The 19609-nt window shown below is 43.2% G+C and overlaps 1 protein-coding gene across 1 annotated transcript; it reads right to left on the bottom strand.

Annotated features, from left to right (window-relative positions):
• Positions 1-10156: 10156 nt before the first annotated feature.
• LOC125236151 lies at positions 10157-19032 on the bottom strand. Its single transcript, XM_048142850.1, has 3 exons — positions 18984-19032; positions 17315-18466; positions 10157-10173 (listed from the first exon to the last, which is right to left on the bottom strand). Exons 1-3 carry the CDS (start codon positions 19018-19020, stop codon positions 10157-10159), a joined length of 1206 nt encoding a protein of 401 aa, XP_047998807.1. The 5' UTR covers positions 19021-19032.
• Between the last annotated feature and the right edge of the window lie 577 nt (positions 19033-19609).

Below are 19609 nucleotides of genomic sequence, written 5' to 3'. Positions count from 1 at the left end.
TATCAAAAAATAATTTGAGCATTGAGCACGCGCGATACCGATGGTATCCCGACGCAGACTGCGGCCGCAGCTCGCTGCGACCATTGCCTCGGCGCGGAGGTCGACGGCGGCAGGGGCGGTGCGAAACTACCCTCACTTTCGGCATAATTGTCATTTCAGTTGTTATGAAAATGAAAATGAAATATTTATTTTTCAAGTAGGCATATTACAATGCGCATATGAACGTCAAATAAAGCTACGCCGGCTCTAACCCTACGCCTCAGCCTCGAGAAGATTTCAGTCCCCCCTCAGTTGGGTGGGGGGTATCCACTATGGGACCGGCAAGAAACTCGGCGGGCAACTTCTTTTCAAAACATTACATCTTATTGTAGAAACCGGGTAGGTCACTACACGTAGCTTTTGTTGCGAAGCAGGGACGATGTCGTTGAAGCGATAAATAAGCAAAGCAACGTTAACTTCAAACTATATTAAAATTTCTAAATAAAATATACTAAATGTTACAATTTGGATTTTTGCGTAAGCGGCAGCTATATAAACCAAGCGCGCGGGTGCATATGAACGCGGTCCGAGAGCAAGTGGCGGGGCCCGTCGATCCGGCCCCCGTGGCGACGGCGGGTGATGCGCGCGGCGCGCGGGGCGTGTGACGTATGCGCCGCTGCTTTGTGACTGCGCGCCCAGCCGGCGGTCTAAGTGTCATGAGCGGAGCGGAGCGGGTAGCGAGTTACCGCTACAAGTACTCCCCGCTGAGACCGTGACTACGGGCGATAGTAATCCGGGAACCTGACTGTTCGCCCGCTCTTCGTTCTTCTCTCGGTATCGTGCTCGATGGTTCTGCCATCATCTGGAACATCAGTAGGTGCTGGTTGCTCTTCCTTCGCCATATAAGCCGGTTTTAGGCGATCTATGGTAACGGTAACTTCTTTACCCTGCACCTGCAGGACGTATGTTTTAGGCCCTCTTCTCACAACTCTATAAGGCCCTAGGTACGCCGCTTGAAGAGGTCTTCTTGCTGGACCTTGTCGTAGGAAAACGTGCGTGGCGGTATTGAGGTCTTTGGGAATGTAGAATGGTCGGGTTCCATGGCGAGACGTCGGCTGGGGAACTAGCTTTGCCATGTGAGCACCAAGCCGGCTGGCATAGTCCTCGTAGTTAACCACCTGGTCTGGCGATGAAGTCAGGAACTGCCCAGGCAAGCGGAGTGGCTCGCCATAGACCAGTTCGGCTGCAGACGTGTAGTGGGCATAAGTATTGCATGCATGTGTAAGCGAGTTAGTATTAATAAATCGTTTGAACTATCAACACGTGTTCACCATTAATCGAACCTGACTCCGATCCCCACATGGCGACCCTGAGCCATGAACGCGCATATCGCCCGCCGCCGGGTGCATTCCAAGGCGACGGCGCCGCGCGCGTCAGCATTTTGGACGGTCCGGTGCAGTGATGTTGCTAATATTATTGAGTAATACCTTCATGACTTTTGCAAAGACAATACTTGTTCGTTCGGTCAGAAACAACCGTGTTGATCGATTTAACTGATTTTATGAACTTTACCTATTCGCGTCGTGTTGTGTTGGACGTTTCGTCTGTTGTGCTACATTTAAAGGACGATGGGAAAATCCTACTCGAAACAAGAGGAGAAGGAAGTTATAATTACGCAAAATGCGGCAGGTTCCAACGAAGGACAAGGCATCTCAGAGCACACAGAGCATCTGCGAGTGAACAACATTTTAGTGTCATGCATATTGACCATCGTCGCTATCGGTGTTTTGATCTACGCGTTCTACCGATATAGAAAATGCCACCATAAATGGATACGACGAGAAATACAAAGTGACATGGTACGGCGCATTCGACTGAGGCTTTCCGGACGCAGGCAGACTCGAGGCGATGACGCTGGTCCCGGTGACGTTGCAGAAGAAGAAACACGTGTGATGTGAAGTGAGATACGATAAAAGTGAGGTATGATAAAAGGAGTGTTTTTCGTATTAATTGACGCGATTATTCTTAATTTTAGCAAGTAGTTTAGCAATTACTATAAAAACTTGGCATGTTTTACTTATGGAAGCAGAATTAAATACCATATTAAGTGAACTTGGCAAACTACAAGTAGATTTAAGTAAATTAGGACCCAACCGCCGTTTGCAAAAGATAGGGGTCGATAAAATTAAAAAGGCCCAGGAACTATATTTGTGTTATGTAAAATTAATTGAGTCTACCTCAAGCAGCAGTACAGCGGAACAGTTTCCCGGCTGCATATTTGATGTTCTATGCGATAAAATCGATAAAATATATAATAAAATACTAGAGTATAGTAATTACAGTACTTGCGGAATCCAAAAACGAATCGAAATGGCTGAGAAATTTGACTTAAAGGAAGTAGGGTCTCTGATTCCCTTGTACGACGGCAAGGATGAAACTGTTGAAAGAATTATCGAAGGCATTGAAATGATGGAAAGCATATTACAAGAGGCAAGTAACAAGAAATTGCTGATTTCTTTTGTCCTTAAAACAAAATTGACTAAAAATGCGAAACTCAAATTAAAGACAAGCTACGATACTGTTTCAGCATTAGTTTCAGACATTAAAAAATATTTACTCCCGAAAAAGTCAGCAAATTCATTGTTAATGCAACTTAATAGCATTACACAAAATAATCTATCACTTTCAGACTATGGCGATAAAATTGAGGAATTGTTTACAAATCTCACGATTGCGCAAGCGGACAATGATACAAAAGCTTGCGAAATCCTGAGACCTATAAACGAAAACTTAGCTGTAAAAAGATTTGCAGATGGTTTGCGTAACAGGAGGCTAGGTACTATTATTGCGGCAAGGAATTACAAGGAATTGAAAGAAGCGGTGCAGGCTGCGAAGGATGAGGACAACAGCCAGCCAACACCAGTAGTGATGCACATGAGAGGCTACAGGAGAGGATATCCGGTAAGTAGACACTTCAACAGCCGTGGATACTACTCTCAACGTTATAGTGGTCGATCTAATAGCCGTGGCTCATATCCGCGTTATAACCAATACCACCATACCAGCAACTGGGCACCAAATAACTTTAACAGGTATAGAAGTAGCAACAGTTATCAGCAATATAGAGGACGAGCTACGCGCAATAATTCGCGTACTAGGAGCCAGAGTGCGCGGGACAACCGCGGCACCTCACGGAATGTGACCTACACTGCTACAACAAGAGAGGGAAACCAGGTAAGTGACGAACACCCCAACCTTTCAGAATTTTTTCGTCCATAAAGTATTAACATGTGACGGAGTAGATTACGTGTTTACATGCGAAGGGTTAAATTATGTAAGTTTAAAAGTACAAGGACAAGAATTAATTTTCATTATTGATACAGGGGCGACGTGTTCATTAATTCATATAGATAGAGTTCCAAATAACTTATTGCAAAAGGTAGATGCAACAATAAAAGGCGTGGGAGGTGATATCACCTGCAATAACAAAGCTTATGTATCGCTAGAGAACGGTAACCAGATATCATTCACACAGAAGTTCTACGTATTAAATGAAATGCCATGTCATGCGGATGGACTTCTCGGTTCAGATTTCTTACGAACTTATGGCGCAGATATCAACTTACGGACGAACTTGTTAACTTTGCATTCTGACGATCGAATGTGTGTGTTACCAATTCACGGAAATGGTGACACCGATACACATTTATCAGTACCAGCTAGAACTGAGACATTGCATTTGATAAAAGTCGATTCATCTTTTCAAATAGGAAATGAATATGTAATTAGCGCAGGAGAGTTATTCGAAAATGTTTTTATAGCCGGTAGTATAGGAAAGGTCAAGAATAATAGGATACCGATTAAAATATTAAATACAACTGACAGGGACATTCAAATACCTATTTTCACGCCAAAACTTACTCCCTTGAAGGACTATGACATATGTTACTTTTACAAATATGACAATGGAGTAGATAGGGTTTCACGATTGCTACAAACATTAAAGTTAAATCACTTAAATAAAACCGATAGGAAGCTTATTGAATCAATTTGTGTGAAATACGCGGACGTTTTTTACTTAGATGAAGACAAGCTAGGCACTACAAACATATTAAGTCAGAGTATTAGTGTTAAACCCAACACCAAACCAATATACGTAAAACCATACAGACTACCAGAAACTATGAAGCCAGAGATTAGTAGACAGATTAAAAACATGTTAAAAAATGACATCAAAGAACCCGCAAATAGTGATTGGAATAGCCCAATACTTTTAGTTCCCAAAAAATCGGACGGTAATACGAAAAAATGGAGGTTAGTCGTAGATTATAGAAAAATAAACAACGTAATTCAAGATGATAAGTTTCCACTACCTAACATCAACGAGATTTTGGACTCATTATCAGGCGCAGTATATTTCAGTCACCTAGACTTGCAACAATCTTATTATCAAACAGCATTGGATGAAGACAGTAGAAACATTACATCATTTACCACCAGTCAAGGACAATTTAGGATGAAAAGGCTCCCAATGGGATTAAAAATAAGTGCCAGTGCGTTTTCGCGTGTCATGTCAATCGCCATGTCAGGACTTTCGTATGAACAATGTTTTGTTTATATGGACGACCTCGTGGTTTTTGGTAGAAATATGGAACAGCATAACAAAAATTTAACTAACGTTTTAGAACGATTGCGAAAGGTAAATCTCAAGGTTAATCCGCAGAAATGCGAATTTCTAAAAACTCAACTTTTGTACCTAGGTCATACAGTAACATCCGATGGAGTTTTTCCAGATCCTGAAAAAACTAGAGTATTAAAAAATTATCCAGAACCCACAAATAGCGATGAAGTAAGACGTTTCGTAGCGTTTTGTAATTATTACAGGAAATTTATACCCAATTTTGCATCAATCACATTACCATTGAATAAATTAAGTAGGAAAAATGTTACTTTCGAATGGACGGATGAGTGTAAACAAGCATTTTCAACTCTGAAGCAAAAGCTTATTTCCCCACCAATCTTGCAATATCCAGACTTCTCAGAAGATAATGAATTCATTTTACAAACAGACGCCTCCGGATTGGCGATAGGCTCTTGTTTATGTAACAAAGATATGAGACCAGTGGCGTACGCAAGTAGAACATTGAACAAAGCCGAGTTAAATTATCCGACTATTCAAAAAGAGTTATTAGCTGTGATATGGAGCGTCAAGTACTTTAGACCATATTTGTACGGAAAAAGTTTTACCATTATGACCGACCATAAACCTTTATTGTATTTATTCAGCATGAAAGACCCGTCCACCCGTTTAATTAAATTCAGATTGCAACTCGAACAATATAACTACAAAGTTGTTTACATTAAGGGCAAAGATAACGTCGTCGCAGACGCGTTGAGTAGAGTGACCATCACTTCGGATGAGTTAAAGAGTATAGGAGAACAAGTTTTAGTTACAACTAGAGCGCAAAGCAAAAAAGCTTTACAACAAAACGCAGATTCGGGAAATACCGCGGATCTTAATATATCCAATGATTCGGGGCCTGATCAACCTCAAATTTCGGAAATATTAAGAAAACCGAGTAATTCTGTTGAGTTACAATTTATAAAAAATATAGAATTAGACAAGTTACGACAAAGAGGTGAAGTAACTACGGAACAGGAATGTTTTTCGTATGTTGAGGCAAAGTCAATTATATACATAAACCTTAGTTACATGTCGCACTATACGCGAGTCGATTTTGCGAATAAACTGAGTGTTTTTTGTAATAAATTAAATATAAATGAGATATTTGTCATTAAGACAGTAGATAACGCGTTATTTTTAAAGAATCTCAGTGAAGAAATAATGAATAATAATCAGTGGTCCGGACCACGCATTAGCATTCTCAGAAATGTTAAAAGGATAATTGACGAAAAAGAAAAAACTATCATATTGAACGACTATCACTTATTGCCAACGAGTGGGCATGCCGGCATACGACGCATGATAAATAATATCAAAAGTAAATATTTTTGGCCAAAACTAGAACACGATGTTAAAAATTTTGTACGAAAATGTAGTAAATGTCAATTTACGAAATATTCGCGAGAAAATAAGGAACCAATGCAAATAACGACAACAGCCACTGCGGCAATGGAAAAAATATTTCTTGATATCGTAGGACCATTACAAACAGACTCAGACGGATTCACCTACATCTTAACCGTACAATGCGAGCTAAGTAAGTATATAGAAGCGTACCCGCTACGCAATAAGGACTCAGTCAGCGTGGCGCGAGCTTTAGTCAACAATTACATATTACGGTATGGTATCCCCAAGGTCATTGCTACAGATAAAGGGACCGAGTTCACGTCAACAATATTCAGTGAGGTATGTAAACTTTTAAAAATTAATAAAATTCATTCGACAGCTTACCATCATCAATCCCTAGGATCAATAGAAAATATGCATAAACATTTAGCGGCATTTTTACGAATTTATTGTGACGAACGTTCTGATACATGGAGTAGTTGGCTACCCTTTTGGTGTTTTGCCTACAACACCACAATTCATAGCTCAACTAAATATTCACCATTTGAGCTCGTTTTTGGAAAAGTATGCCAAGTACCTAGTAATTTAAGTAACACCTTGGATCCATTGTATAATCCTAATAACTACATGTTAGAATTACGATATAGGCTACAATTAGCACATAAGGATGCCAGAGAGCATTTGCTCCGGAGTAAATTAGCTAATAAGAAATTGTATGACCAGAATGCTCATTCTTTTGTTTACAATAAGGGTGATTTAGTATTAATGAAAAACGAAACTGCAAAGAAATTGGATAAATTATATAAAAGACCATTTAAAGTTGTTCAAGATTGTGGACCAAATATAAAAATAATAAATAAAGGAAAAATTGAAACAATTCATAAAAACCGTATAAAATTGTTTATTGAGTAAAATTCAATGATTTATTATTTGTGTAATAGATTCAGGTATAGGAATATATATATCAATTTGAGTCATTTTGACTTTTTCCAGGTTTTTCTTGTTATTAAATAGAAATATAACAAAAAAAAAATTGTAATAAGTACTATTTTTTTTTTCTTTTATTAGCCCGGTGATGTAGTGGGCATAAGTATTGCATGCATGTGTAAGCGAGTTAGTATTAATAAATCGTTTGAACTATCAACACGTGTTCACCATTAATCGAACCTGACTCCGATCCCCACAGACGCCTGGATATCCTCTTTCCAGGCGCTTCTGATCCCAAGTAGTACTAATGGCAACACCTCAGTCCATGATGGTGACGCGTAGTACGTGATGGCGGTCTTAAGCTGGCGATGGAGACGTTCCACTAACCCATTAGCTGCTGGATGATATGCGGTCGTGGTGTGATGCTCGGTGCCCATCAGACTTGCCAAGGACTGGAACATGCGCGACTCGAACTGGCGGCCGCGGTCCGTTGTGATGCGCTCAGGGCAACCGAAGCGGGCAACCCAGCCAGCCAGGAATGCGGCTGCACAGGTCTCCGCCGTGATGTCCTTCAACGGGTACGCCTCAGGCCATCGTGTGAAGCGGTCGACGGCTGTGAGGCAGTACCTGAAATCATGAGATGGGGGTAAGGGACCGACAATGTCAATATGGACATGTCGAAAACGGGCTTGAGGTGGCTTGAATTGTCCGATTGGTGAGGAAGTATGCTTCGTTATTTTGCAACGCTGACAGTGTACACACTCCCTTGCCCATTGTCGACAGTCTTGCCTCACGCCAGGCCATACATATCTGTGTGTGACCAGCCGTACCGAGCCTTTAACACCAGGATGGCTAAGATTGTGGAGAGCGCTAAATACCTGACGCCGATACGCTGGCGTGACGTATGGTCTAGGCTCTGGAGTCGACACGTCGCAGTAGACTGGTACGTTGGAGTGCGGAGTTGTTACCTTCTGAAGATCTAGCGAAGAACCGTCTCTGAGTAGGTCCTGCAACTCCGTGTCTGCATCCTGGTCGCGGGCTAAAGACTGGTAATCAAAAGGGGCAAAGGCAAGTTCTTCAATTCGTGACAGAGTGTCTGCCACTGCGTTGTCCCTGCCGGCTATGAACCTGACGTCAGTGGTGAATTGGGAAATGTAATCCAGATACCTATACTGACGTGGTGAGCAGTTGTCCCTGCGTGTGCTGAATGCGTATGTAAGTGGCTTGTGGTCAGTATAGATTCTGAAAGTACGTGCTTCCACCATGTACCTAAAGTACCGAATTGCCTCGTAAATTGCAAGTAGCTCTCTGTCGTACGGGCTGTACTTTCGTTGTGCTGCATTCAGCTTCCGCGAAAAGAAAGCTAATGGCTCCCATATGCCATCTCTAAGTTGTTGAAGTACAGCGCCAATCGCCACGTCTGATGCATCTGTCTGAATCGCGAGCTCGGCCTTGGAATCTGGATGCGCTAGAAGTGCTGCTTGTGCCAGTCTGTACTTACAGGTTTCAAACGCCTCCATTTGCTCTGCATTCAGCTCGATTGGCCTGGAGCCCTTCGTTTGTTCACCGCCAAGTAGTGAATGGAGAGGAGCTTGTAAGGCTGCAGCACCAGGGACAAAACGACGGTAAAAATTCATCATACCCAGGAACCTCCTTAACTCCTTCGTGTCCTTAGGTACCGGAAATTCCTGGATGGCTTGCACCTTATCCTCTAAAGGGCTGATGCCGTGCGCGGATACCGCGTGCCCTAGGAAGGTGACCTTGGATTGACCGTAGACGCACTTTGCTGTTTATCAGCATTCCGTAGTCCTGCAACCGCCCGAACAGCTGGCGGAGATGCTGCTGATGCTGAGCTTCCGACTCTGAGTAGACGATTATGTCGTCGATGTATCCAAAGCAGAAGTCGAGTCCCCTGAGCACCTCATCAAGAAAGCGCTGGAATGTCTGAGCTGCATTTCTGAGGCCAAAGGTCATGTATGGGAACTCGAACAATCCGAATGGCGTGGTGATAGCTGTCTTCGGTATATCGTCGACAAAAACTGGTATTTGATTGTACGCCTTAACCAAGTCTATGGTACTAAAGATCTTCTTACCTGCCAGCTGGTAAGCGAAGTCTTGTATGTGCGGCACCGGGTAGCAATCAGGTATGGTTCGTGCGTTGAGAGCCCTGTAGTCTCCACACGGTCTCCAGCCATCATTCTTTTTGCGTGCCAAATGTAGTGGAGAGGACCATGCACTCTCTGATCTGCGAGCAGTACCGTGTCGGACCATATCCTCAAACTCCTTTTTTGCTATAGCCAGTCTCTCTGGATCGAGGCGACGCGGACGGCCGGAGACCGGTGGTCCTGAAGTGGTCCTGATGTGGTGCTCTGTGCCATGTTTTGGAGTGCCCGGCTTACCAGCTGGACGGGTAATGTCTGGATACTCACGAAGTAACTCGCGGAAAGGCGTACTCGTACCTTCCAAGGCCATCATATGTATGGAATATATTTCCTCGCTGCTGGCAGGAACCGTAGCTGGACTCGTGAGGAGGGTAGTAGCGTCTACCAGGCGCTGGTTTCGGACATCGACAAGAAGGTTGTAAAATCCTAAAAAGTCGACGCCGATGATGGGTTTTGAGACGTCAGCCACCGTAAAGCGCCACTCGAATGCTCGCCGGAGACCAAAATCTAAATGTAGGTTTAGGATCCCAAAAGTAGCGATCTCCGTGCCGTTGGCAGCAAATAGGAGGTACTTCGTTCTCGGACATGCCCCCCGGACAGCTGACCTTGGAAATACACACAGGTCGGAACCCGTATCTATGAGGTATTGCACCTTCGTCGAACGGTCAGTGATGAACAGGCGGCGGGTTGTTGTTGATGGACAGTCGCTCGCCGCTACTAGTGGCCGCCCTGGGCGTTTCCCGAATGGTAGCTGCATGGCTGCTTGCACGTCTTCGCCTTCTCGCCAAAAGTGAAATGATACCAGCAGTGTGGATGGCCTTCGGGACGCTGCCTGGAGCGGGATCGGCCTCTTGACCTTGAATGTGATCGAGAGCGTCTGCGACGATTGAATGAGCCAGGCCCTTGACCTTGAATTTTAAGGAGACTTTCTACTTGCCGGGTCAATTCCTCTACGCGCTGTTCCAAAGCAGTACCTGGCGCGATCGCAGAGGTGCTGGCAACCCTGTAGGACGGCTGCGCTACGTCGACGACCTTGTCTGCCAGGCCCGCCAACGTGTCAAGGTCCAAGGTAGGCTGAAATGCAACAACGGTCTGTACATTAGGTGGTAATCTACTGGTCCAAATAGTCCGAATAAATTCCTGTGGTATGTTCGGTCCAGCTAAATCTGTAAGGTGCCTCAGAAACTCGGTGGGCTTCCTGTCCCCAATCTCCTCATGCTGGAGTAGCTGTAGGGTTTTCTTCTCCCGCGAGACAGAAATCCGTTGAATGAGCTCGCTCTTTAATTTTGCATACTTGCCAGTAGCTGGGGGACTGCGAAGAATGTCCTTGACCTTGACCGCGTACTCAGGATCGAGCTGCCCGCACACAAAATGGTATTTAGTCTCGTCCACGGTGATGCCGGATAGACAGAATTGACTTTCCAATTGCGCGAACCAAATCTCTGGCTCGTTTGGATAAAACGGTGGGACACGCATACCCACCCGGAACACATCACTTGGACCACCACCCAAATGTACCGTACCTGCATCGTCATCGTTGCCAACCGTCGCTCGAATACCTGAACCGCCTGCACCACTGCCTGTATTTTGCTCAGTTTCCGATCCGTTAGCCATGTCCGAAAGGTTGATCTTGCCGATGGCGAATCTGTCCACTTCCTTTGTCTCGGGTCACCAATTTGTAGAAACCGGGTAGGTCACTACACGTAGCTTTTGTTGCGAAGCAGGGACGATGTCGTTGAAGCGATAAATAAGCAAAGCAACGTTAACTTCAAACTATATTAAAATTTCTAAATAAAATATACTAAATGTTACAATTTGGATTTTTGCGTAAGCGGCAGCTATATAAACCAAGCGCGCGGGTGCATATGAACGCGGTCCGAGAGCAAGTGGCGGGGCCCGTCGATCCGGCCCCCGTGGCGACGGCGGGTGATGCGCGCGGCGCGCGGGGCGTGTGACGTATGCGCCGCTGCTTTGTGACTGCGCGCCCAGCCGGCGGTCTAAGTGTCATGAGCGGAGCGGAGCGGGTAGCGAGTTACCGCTACATTATAATTAACATGCATTAAATAACAAGATACAATTTAACATGCAAAAGTATTCATCAAAGAATATGAACAGACTAGGTACTCTATGGAAATTAATTTCAATAAATTATATTATTGCTTAATAATACGTCGTTCTTCTTCAGAGAAAACATATCAAATTGTCACAGAAGAAAAAGATAATATGAATCTCAATATCATTAAATATGTAATTTACCTACACAACATAAAATATAAAATATTTGATGTGCTTTCTTATCTGAACTGTGTCCTCTATACATAATACAATTATTTTAATTGCTATTCGTTTTTTGTAGTTTCTGGTTCGGGCCATGCATGTTTGTCTGTCAAATAGTCCTCGACTCTGTAATAAGCCTTTAACATCAATGTTTTTTTTAAGTAGTTCTTAAGAGCTGGGAGGGGTAATCTCAAAGCAGTGTCAGGTAACTTATTATAAAAATGAATGCATTGCCCAACAAATGACTTCTGTACTTTACGGACACGAAACTTCTTTATGGCAAGCTTATTTTTGTTTCTAGTGTTATAATTATGGATATCAGAATTCTTAGTGAAACAGTCTAAATTCTTAACAACATAAATTATACTATCATAAATGTATTGGGAAGCTACAGTTAAGATATTAATTTCTTTGAAGAGTTCTCTTACTGATTCACGTGTTCCTAAGTTGTAAATAGAACGAATGGCTCTCTTTTGTAATACAAAGATAGTCTGTATGTCAGCTGCTTTGCCCCAAACCAGAATACCGTATGACATTACACTGTGAAAATAACTAAGGTAACGGCGGCTATCAACGCGGGTATCGAAATCGACGTCCATTACCGCCGCATTTGCAAATACGCATTTTATAGGCAAACCGACCAATTTCTTAAAAAAAGTTACTCACACAAAGGAAGCCTGTTTAGTTGACTAACGCACATATAGGCGATAGAGAGTGTGAATGAAAGAAGACGCTCGCTATTTGACAGTTTTTGCCACGGGGCCGCGAGAAGAGGTTGTGTCATACTGACGTGTGACGCTAAACCTAAGTGAACTCTAATCTCATTTAGTAGTTTACGTAATAACGGCTGTGGGTTGATATGTGAGTCAGTCAGTCAGTGTCTTCATTTATACAAATAAGTAAATAAATAAATAAATATTGGGGACATCTTCTTACACAGATCAACTTAGCCCCAAACTAAGCAAAGCTTGTACTATGGGTGCTAAGCGACGATATACATACTTAAAAACATAAATACATATTTATATTATATACACAGAAAACAGCCATGACTCAGGAACAAATATCTGTGCTCATCACACAAATAAATGCCCTTACCGGGATTCGAACCCAGAACCGCGGCTTAGCAGGCAGGGTAACTAGTAACTACCGACTGAGCCAAACCGGTCGTCAAAGTATTTAGATGAAAAGAAAAACACTCTACTTATATCGTTTCCACGCGTTTCTTTAGTTAAGGTGGGTGAAAGGGAGCTGTCGGTCGCAGCGTGAAATATTATTGGTTATTTATTTATATAGCGCATATTTCACTGACTGACAGCTCGCAATTAAATGTAAATTTCTGGGTAAGTGATGACGGTCGGTACAGTCAGCGGATGAAACATTCCAGAAGTATTTGCAGTATTGGATAATATTACCAAGTATACAGTGTGTAAATATGCGCTAAGTATTTATATGCGATTTTTTCGCAAAAATGTATGATATGATATTCCTTAATAATGTGCTTACGATGTCAGACACCATAAATTAAATATAACATGGGCGTGTTATATTTAATTTATGCAGACACTTAAAAATATTACAATAAATAAAAAAATAAAAATAAAAATTGTTTATTTTCAGACAATTACAGTCCATAGTTGTTAGTGAACACTTACATGCTATGTTACGTACTTAATCTACTTACATCCATTACTATTACATCTAATTACATCCTGTACAAATAAATTTTGTAAAATTTCTTTGTTAAGTTACGAGGTAAATATTTTACAAGGGCACTGTAGACGACGGGTGTAGGCATGGGTCCAGAGGAGCGAAATAAGAACAACGGAGATACTTTTTAGAGGTAAGTGTTAGAGCGCATGTACATGCGTGTATCGCACGGCAGCGAAATGGGAACTGACGGTGATTGGTCGAAAGCCGGTGCTTGTTGCACACATATGCATGCTCTCGCGCACACTTTATTCACACATACATAGGAAACAAATCTGGTAAGTACCTTCATACTATTTTTATAAATTAAACCTAAATATATTTGTTTATTAATCACTAAGTTTTATGTTTCAGGTTTTCTCTTTCAGGTCCAGTCTAACGCGTTGTCTACATTCTCGGCCCCATTGTCCGTCAAGGACAATCATCATCGTCATCATCAACGGTGGGGAGCAAGGCGAGACGTGCTACTGGTCTGGTAAGCATTCCGGATTGCGTTTTGACATCGACGATTCGGATGCGCCCGTCGGCGCCAGCGTGGACGTCGTGAACTCGCCCTTTGGGCCAGACGTTTCTAGGCATAGCTGGGTCTACGATTACCACGACATCGCCTTTTTTCAGCTGTTTGCCCTCTTGGCACCATTTTTGTCGTGGTAGAAGATTTGGTAATACTTCGCGTATCCAACGCCGCCAGAATGTATCGGTAAGTCTTTGTGCTATTCTCCACATTTTCTTTCTGAACAGGTCAGTGTCATCAAATACACCAGGTAAGTCTTCTTCCCTTATCTCATGTAACATATGTACTTGTAACAGCTGATCTTTGTTTACATTATGTTTTGCAGCGTCAAACTTCGGCCAGGCGTCGCGCGGCGCGTACAGGAATTCAGGGCCGCGGAGCCAGACGCAGTCGTTACTCAACTCGTAAGTATTTAATTTTGTCGCTTTGTCAGCTATGTTCAAGTCGGTAGGTATATAATTCCATTCACAGGATCTCGACAATTCATCAATTTCGCCGAGTCTATTAGCCACATAGACTTTATAGTTGCGCGTATCGTTTTTTATTTGATGTAAAACGATCAAAGAGTCCGACCAGAAATACCTTGTGTCAGGGGTCAACCGGTGTTCGCGCGCTATCGTGTCGGCGAGGCGGCAGGCTATCACTGCCGATTCCATCTCAAGTTTAGGTATAGTTATGTATTTCTTCACAGGTGTCGAGCGGCATTTACTTGCGATGAATGAAACTTGTACTTCATTAATGTTCTTTATTTTACGCCAATAAGCGACGGCAGCGTACGCAGTAGGGGAAGCGTCGCAAAAGATGTGAAGTTCAAGTTTTGTAGACTCTGTAGTCGTCTCGTTCTGGCGCAAGGCATTACAGTGAGCGTTATCAGTATTATCGCGCTCGCTCGTTATTTGTTCGCATTGGAAATAAAATCGTGGAATTCGCAAGTCCTTTAAAGTTTGTAATTCCGTTATCCAGTTGCGAAATACTGTGTATTCACTCGTAGGTATTTCATCGTTCCATTTTGTATCCGTTCTCCAGATATTTCGTAGCATTATCTTTGCTTTTACAGTAAATGGTGCGAGAAATCCAAAAATGTCAAATATTGACATATAGATGCGCAGGAGTTCGCGTTTAGTGGGTTTTCTTTGCAGGTTAATTATCTCAGGTGGAATGCGCTTAAGTGAGAGATCAAAGCCGAATGTATCGCTGGCCGGGTACCATAACAACCCGAGCGTTCTCTCTGGTAAGTTGTCGCATTCGGTTTTGAACCTTATTGCCTTATCACTTAAGGTTTCTTTTGGCGTGCATTCTAAAACTTCTGGTTTATTAGATATCCAATTTCTTATTTCGAAGCCACCTTGTATTGATTTCGGAAACTTCTTTTATCATCTTGATAGCCAGCTGTTCGTTGTCCACACTCTCGATGTAGTCATCCATATAATGTGACTTCAGGATGGCGTCGACAGCTTCAGGCATTTCGTTTTGGAATCGCATTGCATTTTTATTTTTAAATATCTGGGCGACCGAGCTTCGCTCGGTTCTATTTTAATATATCACGTCTTTAGATAAAAAAAAAACTCTTATAAATACAAAAACAAAAAAAAAGACAAAAAACAAAAACTTAATTTCTGGCCGGGATTCGAAACCCTGACACCTACGATCTATCTGCGTACATTAGACCGACCTCGTGCGACTGAGCTACGCGGAATCGATGCGCGCGCGGCGAAATTAAGGACCATATTTTATGTTTACAAATGCGAAAGAAAAACTCAAGAAAACTTTTTCCGGGATCTAAGGCTACGCTTTTTTCACCCCCGAAAACCCCCACAAAACAAATTTCAGCGAAATCGTTAGAGCAGATCGTCGCATTTAAATAAATATTTTTAATATGTTTAATAGTGCAATATGAAAAAGGAGAACAATTTGTTCCAAACAACAATGACGTCATAGCGTAGGTTTTTAGTTCGCTGTTTTTATTCTCGCGCCATAAAAATCTAAGCGCGTGCTGGTCTTCTCTCGATATCTTGATGCGAAGGAAGAATTCTTTTATATCGCCCATGATTGCGATAGGTTTCTCTCGGAAGCGTAGCATGATGCCCAGCAAAGATTGAAGTAGGTCGGGGCCCTGAAGGAGGTAGTCGTTCAGGGAGCGGCCTGCGGTAGCAGCTGAAGCGTCGTGCACCAGTCTCAATTTTTTCTTATTTGGGTTATCGACGCCGAAATGGGCTAAATAATATACGCGTTTATGCGGCGCCAGCAATTCTTCGTCTGATAACGATCGTGCGTAATTGTTCTCAAGTAAGTGATTTATACGCTCTTTATACCTAGAAGCGTATCCTTCATCTGATATCATTCTTCTTTCGACAGCGAGAAATCTCTTATAGGCAGTAGGATAAGAGTCGGGAAGTAAATCATCATTTTTCCATGGTAAACATATCTCATAACTCCCGTTAATTAGTTTTGCAGAGTTATCGATGATGTTGACAGCACGAATGTCGTCCTTATTTACGCGTGGCTTAGAGTTCACTCCAATCGATTCGAGCGCAAACGATCGGCGGACGAGTTCATGTAGTTGCTTATCGGCGCTGTCGCTAGGTGCTTCGCTTGACCATTGTAGGGATGAGTGCGTGTCTGCGTCTGCGCACGTGTGCGTGTCTGCGTCCGTGCATGTGTGCGTCTCCCGCCGCGCGGTAAGTACGTCGGCGGGGGTGGCGAAGGAGGGCGGAGTGCATGCGTTGCAGATTTCGGCGGCAGGTCTCGCGCGTTCATACAGCGTTGTTGTCAAGGCATGCTTGGCGGTCGAAGGTCGACCGAATGCAGCTGCAGGTACAGGTCCATTTAAGCACCAGCCGAGTTTTGTTAATGTGGCATAGGGTTCAAAATCACCACGATAAACAGTCTTTAGCGGCCTTATTAAATGATAAAAGTCTTGACCGATTAATAACTTCGGTTCCATGTTACTGCATGGTAAAACACTTTTTAAGTCACGTAAATAATCGTAACAGTCTAGGTTCACGTTAGATAAGTCCAGTGTAGGTAAGTCTAGCTCACTCACTTTTCGCGCGCGTAAATCGTACGTTTCACCACTTGAGTTCGAGAGTTTAAAGTTCACAGTTTCACTTATGCATTCGATATTGAACTTAAATGCACCTTTCATACGTACTGTTTCTGGCTGACCTTAAAGGTTGACACAGTTAGCGAGATCAGCTGATATTAAACTCACGGCGGCCCCATCGTCCAATAGGGCGTAGGTAGCGATAGTACCGCTAGGGCCATGTAGGTTCACTCGTACAGACTTTAGGTATACACTATCACTGGGAGCCAAGACGGTGTTTGTTACGACCTCGGTCGTGGGATTATTATTGTTATTGGTAGATTCATCTGTTGCACTTAATGCTGGCGTATTGTTTTGATCTTCATTGGTGCTGCTATGGCGTGGCGCTGCGCTGGCCGTGGCAGGTTTGAACGGCCAGTGAAGCAGGCGATGGTGGGGAAGCCCGCAGCCGTCGATATCGCACGACGCGGCCGGGCAGGTTTCTCTCCCGTGGCCTAGCAACAGGCATTTATTGCATAATCTATTTATTTTAACGAAACGCCATTTATCTTTGCGGAGTGCGCGTTTGAATTTTATGCAATTAGTCAGCGGGTGATAAGACACTTTACAAAACTTGCACTTTGTGTTTGTATCACTATCGTTATTTAATATGGGGTGAACTTGATATTTACAGTCGTCCATTTTCTTAGGAAACTTATTGTGTTCATTTTGAGAATGAATATGAGTTACACCTGCGGCGGCGATCTTCGTGGCTTCTTTGTGCAGGAACTCAGAAAATAACTGCAATTTAGCCTTATGTGTATCGCCATGTTCGTATATATAGTCTGCCCACTTGTTGATAAGCGCACTTGGACACTTAGATATAACGATGTTTAGTAACTCAGGGCTTCGAAGATGATCGGTCTGATTAATAGATTCGGCGGCTGCCACGTAGTTCCTCACTTTGACAGCAAAGTTCACCAGCTCGACGTGATAGGCTTGCGGTAAAGGTTGCAATTTCTTGATTTGCGATAAGATTTTATTTATAATTAGGTCGGGTCTACCGAACCGTAGCTCTAGCGCTTCTAGGATGGCGCGTGGTGACGTATCAGTAGTAAATAAAGATGATACCGTTTCTTTAGCTTCACCACGGAGACATTTTTCTAATCTTGCGATATTTTCAGTATCACTGTAGTTACATAACTTCGTGGACTGCTCATACGATTTTTTAAACTGTATCCACTCGAGTGATTCACCAGAAAATAACGGTAAGTCCTTAGACGTGGCTAATCGGGATAATAGGCGAGTATTAGCACTTTGAGTTGTAGTAGCCAGTTTCTCCATCGCGTGTGCTAGGTTTTGAAGTGAGCTCGGTCCGGCGGTAGGTTCCCGCCAAGGTGTCGCGATAACGCGTTCTTCTTGATCGTCTTGGCGACTTTTCTCCAACCACTCCTCCACTTTTTTAGATGTTTCGGACAAAATAGATCGACGTTCTCCGCTGCAACGGGACTTCTGAGAATATTCTTCGTCCAGCTTAGCGAGCGCAGCGTCTAGCTTTTTATCTATTAACTCCTTCTCAATCCTAGCTTTAGCTTCAGCGGCTTCTAACTCTAATTGTCTTCTTTTTGCTTGCAGTGAAGACGTAGAAGTTTTGTTCGAAGTATTAGATCGATGATGACCTTGTTCTGTCTCAGTCTTGATGCTACCCTCTTTATAGGCGGGGTCTTGTAGACTAAGTGCCTTCGCGTTGAACAGGCTTGCGTGATCCATAACTTCTTCTTTGGAGTTCTTTGGGCACGATTTATGCGATTGCACTTCACTCTGAGTATCCATGGCATGTTTCTGTTTCTCTCACAGAGAACCTCCTATAGAGTGGCAGTCTTGTATATTTGGTTCGCGATACGAGTCACCAGTGTTGGGGGTGCGAGGAGCGGGCGGGGAATGTGTTAAGCGCGCTGTGATTGGCCGTTTCAAGGACGGCGGGCAGTCGCGCCAGATGAAAAGGGACAGAAGTATGACTGTCCCTCTACTGACGCGTAAGTGGCCAATGTAAGTTGACCTATGCCGGCTCTGAATAAATTATAAATATGACTTATTTGTGGAATGTAATGCCGTCTGTTTTTAAATTTGAGCTTCTTGTTACCTTTCCACACCATTTCACACTACAGGTGGACATCTTTAAGGCATCAAAATACCCTTTTCCAATTTTTTTGTGCGAAAAACACGCGCTGCTTTCGGGTCTGTTACTTGGTCGATACTGATCGGGCACGGCGAGCGCCCGCGCTTATATCAGTGCAAATACTAGGAAGGCTGGCCACCGCGAGTCGTCTTGTAATAGATGTCTATAGGGGTTGGTCTGTGGTTTCTCTCGTTCGAGAGCGGCTCGCGTTTTAACCATAGTGCGCGGCGGGGTGTGAAACATTCCTTTCTGTCCTGACATCAGTGCTTCTCAGGAGCCGGTTTGATAGGACCATGTGTAGACGACGGGTGTAGGCATGGGTCCAGAGGAGCGAAATAAGAACAACGGAGATACTTTTTAGAGGTAAGTGTTAGAGCGCATGTACATGCGTGTATCGCACGGCAGCGAAATGGGAACTGACGGTGATTGGTCGAAAGCCGGTGCTTGTTGCACACATATGCATGCTCTCGCGCACACTTTATTCACACATACATAGGAAACAAATCTGGTAAGTACCTTCATACTATTTTTATAAATTAAACCTAAATATATTTGTTTATTAATCACTAAGTTTTATGTTTCAGGTTTTCTCTTTCAGGTCCAGTCTAACGCGTTGTCTACAGCACAGTTTCATACAATTTGCTTGTCTGACCTTGACATCCATACTAGGATTACAAATGGGAGTTTGTGCCTATCTGTTTGTTTGTCTGTCTTTTGCGGCAAAACGGAGCGACGAATTAACGCGATCTTTCAAGCGGAGATAGTTGAAGGGATGGAGTTTGACATTGGCTACATTGTTGTCTCTTTC

The sequence above is a fragment of the Leguminivora glycinivorella genome, chromosome 18 (genome assembly GCF_023078275.1).
Source record: "Leguminivora glycinivorella isolate SPB_JAAS2020 chromosome 18, LegGlyc_1.1, whole genome shotgun sequence".
Taxonomy (NCBI): Eukaryota; Metazoa; Arthropoda; class Insecta; order Lepidoptera; family Tortricidae; genus Leguminivora; species Leguminivora glycinivorella.
This window is presented reverse-complemented; position numbering and strand designations above follow the sequence as displayed.